Here is a 20,353-nt window from a genome sequence, read left to right on the forward strand (position 1 = left end):
TCTGAGTTAAATTCACCCATTCCAGTCCATTTTAGTTCGCTGATTCCTAGAATGTCGACATTCACCCTTGCCATCTCTTGTTTGACCACTTCCATTTTACCTTGATTCATGGACCTGAAATTCCAGGGTCCTATGCAATATTGCTCTTTACAGCATCGGATCTTGCTTCTATCACCAGTCACATCCACAGCTGGGTATTGTTTTTGCTTTGGCTCCATTCCTTCGTTCTTTCTGTAGTTATTTCTCCTCTGATCTCCAGTAGCATATTGGGCACCTAATGACCTGGGGAATTCCTCTTTTGGTATCCTTTCATATTGCCTTTTCATACTGTTCATGGGGTTCTCAAGGCAAGAATACTGAAGTGGCTTGCCATTCCCTTCTCCAACGGATTAGTTCGATAAATGTTGCACTTTGAGCTTCTGGCAAATACTCTAACTAATATGTAGCAGGCATCTGGGTGAATGAGGATGAAACTTAGTGAATGATTTTTCTCTGGAGAGAAACAGTTCACAAATTTCTGCATAGTCTAGGCATGAGATAGCTACCACAGTAGTGTTCTAAAGATGAAAAGAAAAACATTTTTACATGAGAAGATAACTGGAGGAATATTTGTATTAATGGGCCCATCAGGGAAAGAGGAGCTATTAAAATAAACTAATTAAGGGAAGTGGAGAGAAAGTGGCTTGTTTGAACCCTAATGTGTATAGATTCTATAAAGGAAGGGTTGGTGTAACAGGAAGACATTTTTAGTATGCATAGTACACATAGTAAGAGCTATGTGGATTCAGCAAAGGAGGTTCTTGATGATAAGATGAATCTGGTTTTAAAATTCTGGAAATTGAAGAGTTTATGCTGCATTGACAGATTCCATATTCAGTTGTTACTCAATCTATCATCAAAGCAATGGACTTTCTTCCATTTCCAGAATTATAATGAAACCACATTCATTTTATCAAGAACCTCCTTTGCTGAATCCACATAGTTCTTACAATGCATGTTACTAAGAAATGAATCAAGTGAATGTGAGATTCACAGGCGGAGCAGTGGTAAAGAATCTGCCTGCTGATACAGGAGAGGCAAGAGTCATGGGATTAATCCCTCGGTCGGGAAGATCTCCTGGAAAAGGAAATGGCAACCCACTTCTGTATTCCTGCTAGAAAATCACAAGGACAGAAGGTCCTGGTGGGCTATGGTCCATGGGGTGGCAAACCTGATGGAGTACACACATACATGCTATGCTGGTACACTTGTGACTTAAAAATCTGCTAATTGGAAGTAAAGATGACACAAGAACCAAATGAAGAGTTGGTCAATGATTGATGTTTTCTTTTCCTTAAAACATTGTGAGTCAAGTATTTTAAAATGTTAATGGGAAAGAAGGAAAAGAGAGAGTGATAAAAAGGAAGAAGATGGGAATCAAGACCAGAAGGTGTTTGCTGACCAGTGCTGCCTCTAAGGATAGAGGAAAAGTCACTTAAGAAGTGGACTGTAGAGCAGCAGGCAGGGGGAGTTAGTCTGTACTCATGCACACAAGGTTCTGGTTTGCATGCAGTCTGTGGACCTGAAAATAAATATTTCAGAAAGGTCTTATCTAATTCTGTGAATTAACGTTTGCTAATATTTCCTAGTAGAAAGAGTCAATCTGTAGATAAAATATCTGAGGAAGAAAGTGAAACCTGCTTAGTCATGTCTGACTCTTTGCAGCCCTGTAGACTGTACAGTCCATGGAATTCTCCAGGCCAGCATACCGGAGTGGGTAGCCTTTCCCTTCTCCAGGGAACCTTCCAAAAACAGGGATCAAACCTGTTTGATCTGCCAGATCTCCCACATTGCAGGTAGATTCTTTACCAGCCAAGCCATCAAGAGAAGCCCAAGAATCCTGGAGTGAGTAGCTTATCCCTTCTCCAGTGGGGTTTCCTGACTTAGAAACTGAACTGGGTCTCCTGCAGTGCAGGCAGATTCTTTAGAAGATGAGCTACTAGGGAAAACCTGAGAGAGACTCAATAGATTTAGTCATTAGAGTACTCTGTAAGTTATAGAACATGATTTAGTTGTTCAGTCACTCAGTGAAGTCTGACTCTTTGTAACCCCATGGACTGCAACACACCAGGCTTCCCTATCCTTCACCATCTCCCCTAGCTTGCTCAAACACATGTCCATTGAATCGGTGATGCCGTCCAACCATCTCATCCTTTGTCATCCCCTTCTCCTCTTGCCTTCAACCTTTCCCAGCATCAGGATCATTTCTAATGAGTCAGCTATTCCCATCAAGTGGCCAAAGTACTGGACCTTCAGCTTCAGCATCAATCCTTCCAGTGATTATCCAGGGCTGATTCCCTTTAGGATGGACTGGTTGGATATCCTTGCAGTCCAAGGGCCTCTCAATAGCCTTCTCCAACACCACATTTCAAAGCATCAATTCTTTGATGCTCAGCATTCTTTATGGTCTAACTCTCATATCCATATATGACTACTGGAAAAATCATTGCTTTGACTATGTGGACCTTTGTTGGCAAAATAATGTCTCTGTTTTTTATATGCTGTCTAGGTTTTTATAGCTTTTCTTCCAAGGAGCAAACATTTTTTAATGTCACCATCTGCAATGATTTTGGGGTGCAAAAAAGTAAAGTCTGTCACTGTTTCCATTGTTTCCCCATCTATTTCCCGTGAAGTAATGGGCCCAGATGCCATAATCTTAGTTGTTGTGTTTTTTTTAATTTTTTTTTCATTTTTTATTTTATTTTGCTTTACAGTACTGTTTTGGTTTTGCCACACATTGACATGAATCAGCCACGGGTGTACATGAGTTCCCAATCCTGAACCCCTCTCTCACCTCCCACCCCATATCATCTCTCTGGATCATCCCTGTGTACCAGCCCCAAGCATCCTGTACCCTGTATCGAACATAGACTGGTGATTCCTTTCTTACCTGATAGTATACGTGTTTCAATGCCATTCTCCCAAATCATCCCACCCTCTCCATCTCCCTCAGAGTCTAAAAGTCCGTTCTATACATCTGTGTCTCTTTTGCTGGCTCACATACCGGGTCATAATTACCATCTTTCTAAATTCCATATATATGTGTTAGTATACTGTATTGGTGTTTTTCTTTCTGGCTTACTTCACTCTGTATAATAGGCTCCAGTTTCAACCACCTCATTAGAACTGATTCAAATGGATTCTTTTTAATGGCTGAGTAATACTCCATTGTGTATATGTACCACAGCTTTCTTATCCATTCATCTGCTGATGGATATCTAGGTTGTTTCCATGTCCTGGCTATTATAAACATTGCTGCAATGAACATTGGGGTACACGTGTCTCTTTCAATTCTGGTTTCCTCAGTGTGTATGCCCAGTAGTGGGATGGCTGGGTCATAAGGCAGTTCTATTTGCAATTTTTAAAGGAATCTCCACACTCTTCTCTATAGTGGCTGTACTAGTTTGCATTCCCACCAACAGTGGAAGATGTTTCCTTTTCTCCACAGCCTCCCCAGTACTTATTGATTGTAGACTTTTGGATCACAGCCATTCTGACTGGTATGAAATGGTACCTCGTTGTGGTATTGATTTGCATTTCTCTGATAATGAGTGATGTTGAGCATCTTTTCATGTGTTTGTTAGCCATCCATATGTCTTCTTTGGAGAAATCTCTATTTAATTCTTTGGCCCGTTTTTTGATTGGGTCGTTTATTTTTCTGGAATTGAGCTGCATTAGTTGCTTGTATATTTTTGAGATTAGTTGTTTGTCAGTTGCTTCATTTGCTATTATTTTCTCCCATTCCGAAGGCTGTCTTTTCACCTCGCTTATATTTTCCTTTGTTGTGCAGAAGCTTTTAATTTTAATTAGGTCCCATTTGTTTATTTTTGCTTTTATTTCCAGTATTCTGGGAGGTGGATCATAGAGGATCCTGCTGTGATTTATGTCGGAGAGTGTTCTGCCTATGTTCTCCTCTTTCAGGTTTATAGTTCCTGGTCTTACATTTAGATTTTTACTCCATTTTGAGTTTATTTTGTGTGTGGTGTTAGAAAGTGACCTAGTTTCATTCTTTTACAAGTGGCTGACCAGTTTTCCCAGCACCACTTGTTAAACAGATTGTCTTTACTCCATTGTATGTTCTTGCCTCCTTTGTCAAAGATAAGGTGTCCATAGGTGTGTGGATTTATCTCTGGGCTTTCTATTTTGTTCCATTGATCTCTTTTCTGTCCTTGTGCCAGTACCATACTGTCTTGATGACTGTGGCTTTGTAGTAGAGCCTGAAGTCAGGCAGGTTGATTCCTCCAGTTCCATTCTTCTTTCTCAAGATTGCTTTGGCTATTCTAGGTTTTTTGTATTTCCATACAAATCTTGAAATTATTTGTTCTAGCTCTGTGAAAAATACCGCTGGTAGCTTGATAGGGATTGCATTCAATCTGTAGATTGTTTTGGGTAGTATATTCATTTTCACTATATTGATTCTGTCGATCCATGAACATGGTACATTTCTCTATCTATTAGTGTCCTCTTTGATTTCTTTCATCAGTGTTTTATAATTTTCTATATATTGGTCTTTAGTATCTTTAGGTAGGTATATTCCTAAGAATTTTATTCTTTTCATTGCAATGATGAATGGGATTGTTTCCTTAATTTTTTTTCTACTTTCTCATTATTAGTGTATAGGAATGCAAGGGATTTCTGTGTGTTGATTTTATATCCTACAACTTTACTATATTCATTGATTAGCTCTAGTAATTTTCTGGTGGAGTCTTTAGGGTTTTCTATGTAGAGGATCATGTCATCTGCAAACAGTGAGAGTTTTACTTCTTCTTTCCCAATTTCAATTCCTTTCATTTCTTTCTCTGCTCTGATTGCTGTGGCCAAAACTTCCAGAACTATTTTAAATAGTAGTGGTGAAAGTGGGCACCCTTGTCTTGTTCCTGACTTTAGGGGAAATGCTTTCAATTTTTTACCATTGAGGATAATGTTTGCTATGTGGTTGTCATATATAGCTTTTATTATGTTGAGGTATGTTCCTTCTATTCTTGCTTTCTGGAGAGTTTTTTTTTTTTTTTAACACAAATGGATGTTGAATTTTGTCAAAGGCCTTCTCTGCATCTATTGAGATAATCATATGGCTTTTATTTTCCAATTTGTTAATGTGGTGAATTACATTGATTGATCTGCAGATATTGAAGAATCCTTGCATCCCTGAGATAAAGCTCACTTGGTCATGGTGTACGATCTTTTCAATATGTTGTTGGATTCTGATTGCTAGAATTTTGTTAAGGATTTTTGCACCTATGTTCATCAATGATATTGGCCTGTAGTCTTCTTTCTTTCTTTCTTTCTTTTTTTTTTTTTGTGTGTGTGTGTGGCATCTTTGTCAGGTTTTGGTATTAGGGTGATGGTGGCCCTCATAGAATGAGTTTGGAATTTCCCTTCCTCTGCAATTTTCTGAAAGAGTTTGAGTAGGATAGGTGTTAGCTCTTCTCGAAATTTTTGGTAGAATTCAGCTGAGAAGCCATCTGGACCTGGGCTTTTGTTTGCTGGAAGATTTCTGATTACAGTTTTAATTTCCTTGCTCTCGATGGGTCTGTTAAGATTTTCTATTTCTTCCTGGTTCAGTTTTGGAAAGTTGTACTTTTCTAAGAATTTGTCCTTGTCTTCCACGTTGTCCATTTTATTGGCATATAATTGCTGATAGTAGTCTCTTATGATCCTTTGTATTTCTGTGTTGTCTGTTGTGATCTCTCCATTTTCATTTCTAATTGTATTGATTTGATTTTTCTCCCTTTATTTCTTGATGAGTCTGGCTAATGGTTTGTCAGTTTTATTTATCCTCTCAAAGAACCAGGTTTTGGCTTTGTTGATTTTTGCTATGGTCTCTTTTGTTTCTTTTGCATTTATTTCTGCCCTAATTTTTAAGACTTGTTTCCTTCTACTAACTCTGGGGTTCTCCATTTCTTCCTTTTCTAGTTTCTTTAGGTGTAGAGTTAGGTTATTTGTTTGACTTTTTTCTTGTTTCTTAAGGTATGCCTGTATTGCTATGACCTTTCTCCCTAGCACTGCTTTTATAGTGTCCCAGAGGTTTTGGGTTGTTGTGTTTTCGTTTTCAGTTGTTTCTATGCATATTTTGATTTCTTTTTTGATTTCTTCTGTGATTTGTTAGTTATTTAGAAGCATGTTGTTCAGCCTCCATATATTGGAATTTTTAATAGTTTTTCTCCTGTAATTGAGATCTAATCTTAATGCATTATGGTCAGAAAAGATGCTTGGAATGATTTCAATTTTTTTTAATTTATCAAGGTTAGATTTATGGCCCAGGATGTGATCTATTCTGGAGAAGGTTCTGTGAGCACTTGAGAAAAAGGTGAAATTCATTGTTTTGGAGTGAAATGTCCTATAGAAATCAATTAGGTTTAACTGGTCTATTGTATCATTTAAAGTTTACATTTCTTTGTTAATTTTCTGTTTAGTTGATCTGTCCATAGGTGTGAGTGGGGTAGTAAAGTCTCCCGCTATTATTGTGTTATTGTTAATTTCCCCTTTCATACTTGTTAGTATTTTTTCTTACATATTGCGGTGCTCCTATGTTGGGTGCATATATATTTATAATTGTTGTATCTTCTTCTTGGATTGATCCTTTAATCATTATGTAGTGGCCTTCTTTGTCTCTTTTCACAGCCTTTGTTTTAAAGTCTATTTTATCGGATATGAGTATTGCTACTCCTGTTTCCTTTTGCTCTCTATTTGCATGCAATATCTTTTCCAGCCCTTCACTTTCAGTCTGTATGTGTCCCTTGTTTTGAGGTGGATCTCTTGTAGGCAGCATATATAGGGGTCTTGTTTTTGTATCCATTCAGCTAGGCTTTGTCTTTTGGTTGGGGCATTCAACCCATGTACGTTTAAGGTAATTTTTGATAAGTATGATCCCATTGCCACTTACTTTATTGTTTCGGGTTTGGGTTTATATGCCTTTTTTGTGTTTCCTGTCTAGAGAATATCCTTTAGCATTTGTTGGAGAGCTGGCTTGGTGGTGCTGAATTCTCTCAGTTTTTGTTTATCTGGAAAGCTTTTGATTTCTCCTTCATATTTGAATGATATTCTTGCTGGGTACAGTAATCTGGGCTGTAGGTTATTTTCTTTCATCACTTTTAGTATGTCTTGCCATTCCCTCCTGGTCTGAAGCATTTCTATTGAAAGATCTGCAGTTATCCTTATGGGAATCCCCTTGTGTGTTATTTGTTATTTTTACTTTGCTGCTTTTAATATTTGTTCTTTGTGTTTGACCTTTGTTAATTTGATTAATATGTGTCTTGGGGTGTTTCGCCTTGGGTTTATCCTATTTGGAACTCTCTGTGTTTCTTGGACTTGGGTGATTATTTCCTTCCCCATTTTAGGGAAGTTTTCAACTATTATCTCCTCAAGGATTTTCTCATGGTCTTTCTTTTTTCTTCTTCTTCTGGGACTCCTATAATTCGAATGTTGGAGCGTTTCATATTATCCTGGAGGTCTCTGAGATTGTCCTTATTTCTTTTAATTCGTTTTTATTTTTTCCTCTCTGATTCATTTATTTCTACCATTCCATCTTCTATTTCACTAATCCTATCTTCTGCCTCCATTATTCTACTATTTGTTGCCTCCAGAGTGTTTCTGATCTCATTTATTGCATTATTCATTATATATTAACTCTTTTTTAAATTTCTTCTAGGTCCTTGTTAAACCTTTCTTGCATCTTATCAATCCTTGTCTCCAGGCTATTTATCTGTGATTCCATTTTTATTTCAAGATTTTGGAAGATTTTCACTATCATTGTTTGGAATTCTTTCTCAGGTAGATTCCCTACCCTTTCCTCTTTCGTTTGGTTTGGTGGGGGTTTCTCCTGTTCCTTTACCTGCTGGGTATTCATCTGTCTCTTCATTTGGTTATATTGCTGCATTTGGGGTGGCCTTTCTGTATTCTGGAAGTTTGTGGAATTCTCTATATTGTGGAGTTTCCTCACTGTGGGTGGGGTTGTATCAGTGGCTTGTCAAGGTTTCTTGGTTAGGGAAGCTTGTGTTGGAGTTCTGGTGGGTAGAGCTGGATTTCTTCTCTCTGGAGTGTAATAAAGTGTCCAGTAATGAGTTATGAGAGTTCTGTGGTTTTGGAATAACTTGAGCTGCCTGTATATTAAAGCTCAGGGCTGTGTTCCTGTTTTGCTGGAGAATTTGCGTGGTATGTCTTGCTCTGGAACTTGTTGGCCCTAGGGTGGTGCTTGGGTTCAGTGTAGGTATGGAGGCATTTGATGCGCTTCTATCGATTAATGTTCCCTGGATTCAGGAGTTCTTGATGTTCTCAGGGTTCAGAATTAAGCCTTCTGCTTCTGGTTTACAGTTTTATTTTTACAGTAGCCTCAAGACTTCTCCATCTATACAGCACTGATAATAAAACATCTAGGTTAAACTGAAAAGTTTCTCCACATTGAGGGACACCCAGAGAGGTTCAGTGAGTTACATGGAGAAGAGAAGAGGGAGGGGGTAGTTGGAGGTGACTGGAATGAGATGAGTAGGGATCAAAAGAGGAGAGAGCAAGCTAGCCAGTAATCACTTCCTTATGTGCACTCCTCAGTCTGGACTGCTTAGAGATGTTCACGGATTTATACAGGGAAGAGGAGCGGGAGGACGTAGACAGAGGTGGCCAGGAGGATACAAGAGGGAAATGAAAAGCAGAGAGACAGATCCAGCCAGTAATCAGTTCCCTAAGTGTTCTCCATCGTCTGGAACACACAGAGATTCACAGAGTTGGGTAGAGAAAAGAAAGGGGAGGGAGGAGACAGAGACAACCTAGTGGAGAAAAAGGAGAGTCCAAAGGAGGAGAGAGTGTTCAAGCCAGTAATCTCACTCTCAGGTAAAACTGGGTACTGAAGATTGGGTTTTTAAATGTACAAAATTGACAACAAATACCAAAAAGCAAAAATTAAAAATCTAGAGTAGAGGTTGGATTTTCAAAAATACAATATTAAAGAAAAGAAGAACAAGAAGAAAAAAAAACCACAATGTCATGAGAATTATTAAAAACCAACAACCACACACACAATAAAAATACATACGGCGTTTGCTTTAAAAATAGGGTCTTTCTTTTTTTGAAAAGTGATAGTAGATTATAAAAATTAAAACTAAAGGAGAAATAGAGGACTTAAAATTTTTAGAAAGTTAAAAAAAAAGGAGACAAAAAAGAAAAGAAAAATCAATCAAACAATATCAACAACAACAACAACAACAAAAAAAGAGAATGGTCGTAAAAATTGTAAAGATATTTCTGGGACTCTCTGATGTTGTGGGCAGTGTGGGGTCACTTCCAAGGCGGTCCCCTATGTTTAGCTTCTTCTGTTTGCTGGTCTCTTCAGTGTCTGATTTCAGCCCTGACACAAGAGGGGGGGGGGCGGTGGTGGACACTTTTTTTAGGCTCACTTGTTCAGTCGCGCTGTGGGGAGGGAGGGATGCTGCAAACAAATAACACTGGCATGGGCTCGCAGTGTCTCAGCCATGCTGGGCATGCCCCTGCACACGGCGCACACCGCTCAGGCTCTACATTGCTCTGCCGGGAATCATCTGAGGCTGGCCCTACGCTGCCTGCACCTCCCCATTCTAAGCCGCTCAGTCTCAGCTCTCAGGTAGCCCTCAGAGGCGCAGATTCGATTGGGCCTGCATTTTGTGCCCTTCCCAGGTCCGAGTAGCTCAGGTGTTTGGTAAGTGCAGTCGCTGCGACTTATCGCCTTTCCCTGCTCCTCAGTTTTCTGAGTGTACTGCTGGCGCCCCTTGTCAGGCAGATGGTGACTGTCCAGAACCCCAAGAAGTCTTAGTTAGCAAAGAACCCGGCTTGCAGTTTGGTAGGTAAAGTCTCTCCAGGGCTGCGATTGCCCCCTTCCAGCCCTTACGGCTCTGGCTGCCTGTCACCGGCAGGGGATGGTCTGCAGCTGGCTATTTCTGTTCCGTCCTTTGTTCTGCGCATGGTCCTGGTGGTGTCTTATGGTAGAGCTTTTTACATGGTAGCTATCCCACAGTCTGGTATGCTAGCCCAAGTTAGTTCACTCTGGTTACATTCGAGGCATCCCAGCCCAATTCTTAAAAAGCACTGCAGCCCGCACCTCCCTGCCCACCCCCTACTTGCTAGTGGCAGATGCAGGCGTCTGCACTGCTTCTTTGCTGGGGGAGTTACCGTTGGGCTCGTAATCTGTTGGTTTCAATTAATTATTTATTTTTCTTCCCTGTTATGTTGCCCTCTGTGCTTCCAAGGCTTGCCACAGACTCGGCTGTGAGAATGTTTCCTGGTGTTTGGAAACCTCTCCCTTTTTAAGACTGCAGAGCTCCCTCCCTACCTCCTTTGTCTCTTTTTCCATCTTTTATATTTTTCCTACCTGTTTTTGAAGACAATGATCTGCTTTTCTGGATGCCTAATGTCCTCTGCCAGCATTCAGAAGTTGTTTTGTAGAATTTACTCTGCGTTGAAATGTTCTTTTGATGAATTTGTGGAGGAGAAAGTGGTCTCCCTGTCCTATTCCTCTGCCACCTTAGCAATCTTAGTTTTTTGGATGTTGGGTTTGAAGCCAGCTTTTTTACTCTCCTCTTTCAACTTCATCAAGAGGTTTTTAGTTCCTCCTTGCTTTCTTCCATAAGAGTGGTGTCATCTGGATATCTGAGGTTAATGATATTTCTCCCTGAAATCTTGATTCCAGTTTGTGCTTCATCCAGCTTGGCATTTAGCATGATGTACTCTGCATACAAGTTAAAAGAGCAGGGTGATAGTATACAGCTTTGATGTACTCCTTTCCTGATTTGGAACCAGTCCGTTGTTCCATGTCCAGTTCTGTTGCTTCTTGACCTGCATACAGGTTTCTCAGGAGGCAGGTAAAGTGGTCTGATATTCCCATCTCTTTAAGAATGTTCCACAGTTTGATGTGATCCCCACAGTCAAAGGCTTTAGCATAGTCAATGAAGCAAAAGAAGATAACGGACTTTTCTTGCCTTTTCTATGATCCAATGGATGTTGACAATTTGATCTCTGGTTCCTCTGCCTTTTCTAAATCCAGTTTGAATACCTGATTGTTCTCAGTTCACATACTGTTGAAGCCTAACTTTCAGAGTTTTGAGCATTACTTTGCTAGCATGTGATATGAGTGCTTTTGTGTGGTAATTTGAACATTCTCTGGCATTGCCTTTCTTTGGGATTAGAATGAAAACTAACCTTTTCCAGTCCTGTGGCCACTGCTGAGTTTTCCAAATTTGCTGGCATAATTATTAATTGCAACACATTATAACCTTATTATTAAATCACAGTACCTGTTTTTAAGAAGTGGCTCTTTGAGTCAGTGTTTAGAGTCAAAACATTGACTTCAGTTTCAGTGAAATAAAAAGCACGGAGTACAACAACACAAAAGCGTTCTGAAATCTTTGTGTTTAATGAATGTACCAAATTTCTAAATGTGGAAGAAAAAAGTAGATAACAGTTATGGATGAAATCAGTAGGAATATGAGACCTGATTAATTCATTGTCACTCTAGAGTTATGTGACCATGTGGAAGAAGATGAACCAAACTCAGTATTGGGAGGTGTTTCATTTAGTCTACTATGGAGACAAACATCATTTAGACAAAATAGAAAAGTAAGGAGATTTTTCAACAACTCAAAGAAAATCAATAAAATGTGGACCTAAAGCAGAAACTGTTAAAGCAGATATACGAGGAGCTCAAGGAATTGTGCCGTAAGCCAGATATGGAGCTAATCCAGGTAAGGACAGAGGCCTGGAGAGTCATGGTGTTCCCTGAATAATACCCACCTCTCCTTTTTCTTTCATCATGTGTTTGAAATCATGCTTTCTATTGCTGTGATCAGAGTTTTATCTGTCCAGGAAATGCTAATGACCAAGGATCATTCTTGCCATACACAAGAATTGCAAAGCTTCACGGAAAAGTAGGTAAAAGAAATCCTACAGAATCCATCTTAAATCCTTCTTAAATACACTTAATATTAAATTACTGAAAAACTTCCACAGAGAAGGATGCTTGAAGATGTACCAGTTGGCATGTGGACCTGGCAATAATGAGAGATTTGGGAATCCCTACAACTCACTTCCCTTTCTGTTTCTGTGTGCGTGATACTATGCTGAAATGTGGATTCACTCACCCTTGGAAACAAGAAACTATGTCTCTGCTCTGAAATACACTAAGACTTTTTTTCTGTTTCTATCTTTACAGCATTATTAAAACATGTGGAAAAGGTAAGTTTGACCACGTTTTCAAGGTTTGATAATTGTAACTGTGATTAGTCATTTGGTGCTGAAACGGGAGCATGAGTTATCAGGACACTATAACCTCTTTCACGATGTATTTCAATTTCTCTTTCTCCAAAGATTGAGGTGGAGCTGGGCAAGGGAATTACTTGCAGGATTTTGTGCAAAGATCACATGAGGACAACTATCATTGCTGATTTTAAGTTTTAGAAAAAGAAAAAAACAGAGGGGATGTACCCAAAGTCATGACAGGATTATGTGCAGGAAATAAGGGTTGATAGAAACCTAATGTGGAATCAGAGAATGGGCCAACAGAGGATCATCCGGGTGCAGGGTTTCCATGTGCAGCACATGGGGAGGTGAAAAAGAAAGACTCTATCATGCTCTCAGGAAAACTTGGTCCCAGGAATTGAGATTGCTACCCTAGATAAACTCCTCAACTGCTAGCTGTGGTTGTACAGACACTGAACATTTCTGTGGAGACTCGAGTGGATTAAAAGTCAGAGTGCCCCTCTTGAATGCCCTTCATTTCAAGTCATTTTCCACAGCCCTGAGATTGGCTGCAGCAAACCAGATACTGTCATGACTGATTTGAACTTGATGCTAAGATTGCAGTGTTAGCCCTGGGATAGAAGAGATAGAATATTATTTGATTTTGATAACATAAATCCTCTAGTCTGGGTGATTACTTCCATGGGACCTGTACCTAAATTTGAGGATTGAAGTGAAGCCTCTTCAGAGTCATGCAGCCATAATTACTATGATGAAAATTTGAGCTTCAGAAGAGTAATGAAGTGTCCTTTCTTGCAGGGGTGAGTCAATGCAGCTGCACCTACCCTGGCTTGTAGTACCACAGCTCAGTGGGTGACCCATCCCTGGACTCATAGACTGGCTCAACCAATTCCAAGGTAATAGACAGCCCTCTGGTTAGGGTTGGATACATTGACCTCTGTTACTTTCCTATGGGTTACCTTTCCCCACTGTCCAATCTGTGGACTATGCTGGAAATTTTAATGTCCACACTTACCCTTATAGGAGAATAATGTATGGAGTAAAACTAAATGGTATCTGGGGAAAAAAAAAACATTTATAATGAGTGGTAGTAAGCTATCTAGAGGGTAATGAATAGGAAAACATAGTGGATGGTCTGTAGCAGGCTGAGGTATATTATTGACTGTTTAAAGGTAACTTGTAGTTTTGCATGTACATTCAGTACATACCAGGTTTCACGGAATGAATGTTATCATTGGTTTTGAGATGCTTAGATAATTTTAACTTGGTTTATAAAATGCTTTGTAATAAATACAAAATATAAATCCTCTTTATGGTCAAATTTATTACAAACCTAAAAGGAAGTTTTATACACAGTTTATATAAAACATTGGCAAAGTAAGCTGAGAATTCTTTCATTAGATTTATCCCTTTTTACTTCAAAGTATGCTGGCAGAAACTTCTCACAAGGAAACTACTTCAAAAGATAAGACATTTTGCTTTCATTTTAACTTTGCATGCTTTAGTAAAAAATCTTTTCAGGAAAAGTGAAAACAGTTTGGGAGTTATTATTGGCACTACAGTGCATTTTCTGAGAAGGGCAAGCTATATTGGTTTCTGATAGTGAACTTTTTAATTAATTGACAATTTCAAGTGTAGAAATTATAGAAATGATGGCCAAGAGGTAGCAGTAGGTCTCATAGATACAAATCATTTATCCCATTTGGTCTGGCCAAATCTTACAGAGACAGACCTGTAGATCTTCGACTGGAAAAGATTTCTCAAGCTCGCCTTGCTGTCCTGATTCCAATTCTAGCCACAAGTTAGGAAACCTAGACACTCTACAAAACCAATGTCCATCAGGAGTTTATAACACTAGTTGCTAATATAATATTTTTCCTTCTTCCCGCAGTGTACGTTGCACTGGATAATGAAAGAGTCACTCATTGTGTCCCTGTGTTTGAAGATCTGAGATGTCTGCTGGCTGTTCCTGATGGTTCTGTCAACAACACTTCACCAAGATCTAAATATTTTCTTGCCTGGGGAGCTGAGTCATTCACTTCTGGTCAATGCTACTGAGAGGTGGATGTAGCGGGTTGTTGCAACTGGGCTATTGGATTTTGTAATAATTCTTGGACAAGAGACAGTGACATGGTCCTTGACTCAGAGAGAGTTTTCCACTTCTTTGTATCAGAGAGAACAATCAGTGCAGTGTCTTCACTGCCTCCCCACTGTCACCTCAGTATGTCAAAAGGCTTCTGGGCCGTGTGGGGGTGTTCCTGGATTTTGACTGTGGTGTCCTGAGCTTTGTGAATGTGGCCAATAGCTCTCTCATTTGCAGTTTCCTCTCCTGCTCCTTTTCCTCTCCTCTCAAACCTTTTCTGTGCTCTCAACACTCTTGATCAAGGACAACGTAGAAATCTGAAAACAGGTATCAGAAATGCAAACAATTGACATCACTAATTTAATGTCTGCTTGATTTTCTGTAACTTTGCATTCCTTTATGAAGCATATTGACTGATTTGTTTAAGGGTTGACATGTTAAGTGCATGGGCTTTCTGGATGGCTCAGCTGTAAAGAATCCTCTTGCCAAGCAGCAGATTTGGGTTTACTCCCTGGTCGAGAAGATCCCCTGGAGTAGAAGATGGCAACCCACTCCAGTATTCTTGCCTGGAAAAAATCCCATGGACGGGGAGTCTGATAGCTACAGCCCATGGGGTCACAAAGAGTTGGACATGACTGAATGACTAAGCACATGTCAACTGTATAAAGTGGTATAAAATGTTAAATAAAACTATCTCTGAATACTATGCAATTTTTATTCTATGTCTTGTCTGTTAATTTCTAAGGTAGTTGGATGCGGAAGAACTGCTGGCTCTGTTCACCCAGTTAGTGTTTTAAGGCAAGGTTTAGAATTCCCTTATCTCTTCTGTGCCTATACCTCGCCAAGCCTCCGTTAATCCTCTTTTTTCATGATGTAATTTGTAAAGCTATTGGACTAAATAAGGACATCCTCTTTGGTAGACTCAGCATATCTTGTACTTTTTTTTTTTTTCCTGTAAAACTCACTACCTAATATTGGCTGACCCATCTAGCTTAGGAGGTTTATGTCTGCCATATGTACAGATAAATCCCAAGTAACAAAAACCAACCTGCTTGAAATATAACTGTTTCAATAAATAGCTATACAAAGTCATAACTAAAAATACACTCCATCACTGTTAAAAAGCTTATAATGTATAACCAACATCAGAAGGAAAAACAATAATATTATTTAACAAAAATGCTGAATGGGCTACCTATAAAATTCATAAGCTCAAGAGATTATCTATCACAAACACACTAAATATAAATGCATATACATCTTAACAGAATGACATAGAGAAAATAAGAAATTGAAATTGAGGAGAGACCTCAAATCACAGAAATATTGAAATTTCATTTACCAGAATTAACAGCAAAACTTTTTGGTGAATGTAATAAAGAATACTTCAGTTCAGTTCAGTCGCTCAGCTGTGTCCAAGTCTTTGCAACCCCATGAACAGCAGCATACAAGTCCTCCCTGTCCATAACCAACTCCCGGTTTCCACCGAAACCCATGTCCATAGAGTCAATGAGGCCATCCAACCATCTCATCCTCTATCACCCCCTTCTCCTCCTGCCCCCAATCCCTCCCAGCATTAGGGTCTTTGCCCATCAGGTGGCCAAAGTATTGGAGTTTCAGCCTCAACATCAGTCCTTCCAGTGAACACCCAGGACTGATCTCCATTAGGATGGACTGGTTGGATTTCCCTGCAGTCTAAGGGACTCTCAAGAGGCTTCTCCAACACCATAGTTCAAAAGCATCAGTTCTTCGATGCTCAGCTTTCTTTATAGTCCAACTCTCACATCCATACATGACCACTGGAGAAACCATAGCCTTGTCTAGACAGACCTTTCTTGGCAAAGTAATGTCTCTGCTTTTGAATAAGCTATCTAGGTTGGTCATAATTTTCCTTCCAAGGAGTAAGTGTCATTTAATTTCGTGGCTGCAATAGCCATCTGCTGTGATTTTGGAGCCCCAAAAAATAAAGGCAACAAACTGTTTCCACTGTTTCCCCATCTATCTTCCATGAAGTGATGGACCGGATAACTTGATCTTAGTTTTCTGAATGTTGAGCTTTAAGCCAACAAGAAAATTGTATTTAAAATGCTTTTAGTTAATCCAATCTTCAGTTTCAAAATAATAATACATTACTACCATGTGATCTAATAAGAGTCATAAATAAATCAGGGTTGCCCATGTCTACAACAAGAGAAGCCACACCAATGAGAAGCCTGCACATGGCAAGAAAGAGGAGCCCCACTTCCTTGGCTAGAGAAAGCCCATGGTCAGCAATGAAGTCCTAGTGCAGCCAAAAATAAAAAAAAAATTATATATATAAATAATCATAGAAATATTGTGATAGTTTCAGGTGAGCAGCAAAGGGACTCAGCCCTGCAGATACGTGTGTCGATTCTCCTCAAACCTCCTTTCCATCCACGCGGCCACATGACACTGGGCAGGGTTCCATGTACTGTACAATAGGTTCCCTGCCTGTACATTTATAAAGAATAAAATATTTCCCTAAGACATCAAGGAGTAAGATGAACTCTCAAAACTCATCCCTTTTCATATATAAGAACACAACTACTTCAGTGATACTAATAGTGCATTAGAGCCAAAAATGAATATTTTTCATTTTCAGCCAAGAATACTTAGAAAAGTACATTGAGATGATGATGGCTTACCCTCATTTTTAAATATATAAATAAACCAAAATATTAAAAGTAATGTCATTCTAATACATAAAAATTCCCAGTTTAGTAACCTATTTACTTAAATGCTTATACAAAACACCTGTTTAATACAGTCACATAACATAATGCAAAAAAAAAAAAAACAAGTCTATGGCAAAAACATGATTCCTTACAATCTTCAGCATGAGGAATGGGTGGGGGTAGAAATCAGAAGAAATTTAGATGTGGCCTGGAAAATTAGTGCCATTGAGTCAAAGGGTGCTGGTTTTAAGGAAAAGCTAACTCAAATGGAGCAGTATTAAATTTTAATTTCTAATTTTTGACATCAGTAAGAAAAATCTCACTAATAGCTCAAAGGATAAATATATATAGAGAAATGCTGCTGCCCATATGCCCATCCTGGCTTCCAAGATAAGGAAGGGCCAGCTCCTCACTTCAGAGAGAAGGGACAGAGACAATTTTCTTAAACGCAAGTCTCCTACTTCCAATCAATCAGATCTTCCCTCCCCAGCTCAGTGCCTGAGTCCTGAGGGACAAAGTCACAGAAAAAAGGTGGGGGGGTCATAGACCCCTGGAGCCCCTCACATGTCTGGAAGGCAGAGGGTGAGGAGAGCAAACATTTCCAGTTCAGGGAGCTCAGTCTAGTCCAGGGTGCCCCGCAGCCCAGTCAGCTCAGGGTTTATTCCATGAGGCATCATTGGATTGAGTTTCTCTCAGGGTGAACATGGGGTAGATGGAGAGGCCAGAAATTACAGCACAAGATGCCTTCTTTCCAGGAGGTCCTGCTTTGTATGAAGAGGGAAGGAAAGAAGGAAGGCAATGAAGAGGCAACAGAGAGAAGAGCCCATTGACGTTTGCTGGAAAGTTCTCTGTCTCTTCGGGTTGTGAACTAAACTCAGTTGGAATCCGAGTCAGAGGAGTCCCCTGAGGACGATGAGCTGGAGCCATGATCCTCTGGCTCAGAATCTCCATCTTCCTCCTCAGTGCTGGGGGCTGAGGAGACTTCCTCCTCGTCCTCATTTTCTTCTGATCTCCCTGAGGCAGGAGAATGTTCTCCAATCATGTCTGATGATTCTGACTCTGCAGCCTGAAACCCCGGGTTCTCTCTAAGCCTTCCTTGCAGATTCCTTGATGATGGGGACTGCAGGCTCATCCTTCTAATCTTGGGGTTCGGGCCCCCTGTCACCTTCATGTTCTTACACTTAGCACAGGTCACCTCTCTGTAAGCAGCATATTCTTCAGGAGACAGAGTCCTGAGCCAGAGATCAAGGTCCACCTTGTACTGTGTTTGCAGTTCCTCTGCCTGCTTCTTATAAAGCTCCTTCTGGTCCTGGGGGACCCGCTGCCAGCGTCTACTGATCTCCACCATGCGCTCCCTCGGGGGCACCACTTTCAGCTCCCTGCTCGACCAGAGATCCTGGTGGAACTTGTGATAGCCATTCATCGGAGGCTTCTTGGGCTCTCCGTGGAATTTCCACTTCATGGCTAGATTGTTTTCTGGGGGAGGTTTCACTCTTTGCACATTTTCCTGAAACTTCTTTGGCACTTTGCTTTGACTTCCTCTGGGGACATCAGGTTTCTTGGAGTTCTGGACTAGTTCAGGGTGCTGTGTTCTGAACAGAGCCATTTTCTCCTGAAACTCCTGTTTCTCTTTCTGGAAATCTTGACTGTATTTCAGCTTGAGCTGTTCAGGCAGCTTCCTGTATTCCTCAGAGAGAACCTTGGTCAGCTCCTGGTTGCTCATCTTGGGGTATTTTTGGAGGTACTGAGGTCTCATCTCTTTAAAAAAGAGAAGGTAAGCTGTCAGGGGCTTCTTGGGTATATCAGGATGTTTCTTGTGGTTTCTACTTTTGGAAGGATTGTTAATATTTTCCTTAGCTTCCAGGATTAATTCTTTCAAAGTGCGAAACTTTCTCAAGTTATAAGAAATTTCTAACCATTTGAGTTTGCATTTTTCCCCAGAAAAATCTTTAAAAGCTACTTTTTCCCAGTCCATCACTGACTGGGTCGTTTTGAATGTGTGCCTGTCATTGGATGGAATGCTTTTCTCCATATATTCCAGTAACTGCACAATGTCTTCTCTGGACCAGTCATCTTGACTTTTAGGCATCACCATTTCTAGGTCTTTGGGACAATTACATGGTCCTAAAGGTTCAGCCATCTCAGCAGAATCTCCAGCATCCGCACTCCCAAGATTCAGCAGGTGAGGGTGATGATTCTGTGAAGAAAGAAAAAGAAAGTTACTCTCCTATGTGACACATGAGAGAAGCACATACCACTTGAGATATGTCTCTTCTATCATTTTATTTACCCTTAAGAATGCAAATGAAAACTGGCCTAGTCTGAATCGATATTCATGTTGAACATTATGAAGCTTCATTTTCAGAGTTAAGTATCTTCAGACCCCATTCACTCTGCCTCCCAAACAATTTCACCAGAGAGTGTCTTACATATAAATGAGGAAACTAAAAGACTGGCTATTCACTCAAGGGACAAAGAATAAGAGAAAATGAAGGGAGTTAATAAAAGTAAGTGCCTGAAAAGTAAAGGACTTTAAAACAGCAATGGCAAACCACAGCACATGGATAAGAATGGTCAAAATCCCAAAGATGGCCATCACCACATACTGAGAGGATGGGGAGAATCAGGATTCATCATCAGTTGATTCACTGATGATGGGAATTCAAAACAGTACAGGCCTTCAGAAAGACAGGGCAAGGGAATGGCAACCCACTCCAATATTCTTGCCTGGAGAATTTCATGGACAGAGGAGCCTGGTGAGTTACTGTCCATGGGGTCACAAAGGGTCGGACATGATTGAATGACTAACACTTTCTGAAAGACAACATGGTGGTTTGTTACCAAACTAAATATCCTCCTACCATGAAATTTCATAATCATGTTCTTCTACATTTGCCAAAATCAGGTGAATCCATTTAGAAAAAAACTGCAGATGGATACATCTAGCAGCTTTGCTCATAACTACAAAACTTGAAAGCAACCAAGATGTCTTTAGGTAGATGAATGGACAAAGAAACTCTGGTACATCCAGTCCATGGAATAGTATTCACTGCTAAAAAGAAATGAGTGAGAAAGCTAGCAAGAGACATGGAGTATAGTTGAATGCATATCACTAAGTGAAAGAAGTTAATCTGAAAAGGATACATACTTCATGAGTCCACCTATAAGACCTTCCAGAAAAAGAAAAATATAGAGTGAAATAATCCTTGGTTTCCAGCAGTTACAGTTGGAGGACTGATGAACATGCAATCACAAAAGATTTTTAGGGCATATAACACTTTGGTGCATTATACCGGGGGGTGCCTGTCACTATACA

The 20,353-nt window shown here is 39.9% G+C and overlaps 1 protein-coding gene across 1 annotated transcript; it reads right to left on the reverse strand.

The window, feature by feature from the left end:
* LOC102178721 (upstream-binding factor 1-like protein 1) lies at positions 17,912 to 19,138 on the reverse strand. The gene has a single exon (XM_013976895.2). It carries the CDS (start codon positions 19,130 to 19,132, stop codon positions 17,912 to 17,914), a length of 1,221 nt encoding a protein of 406 aa, XP_013832349.2. The 5' UTR covers positions 19,133 to 19,138.

Source organism: Capra hircus, chromosome 29, assembly GCF_001704415.2.
Source record: "Capra hircus breed San Clemente chromosome 29, ASM170441v1, whole genome shotgun sequence".
Taxonomy (NCBI): Eukaryota; Metazoa; Chordata; class Mammalia; order Artiodactyla; family Bovidae; genus Capra; species Capra hircus.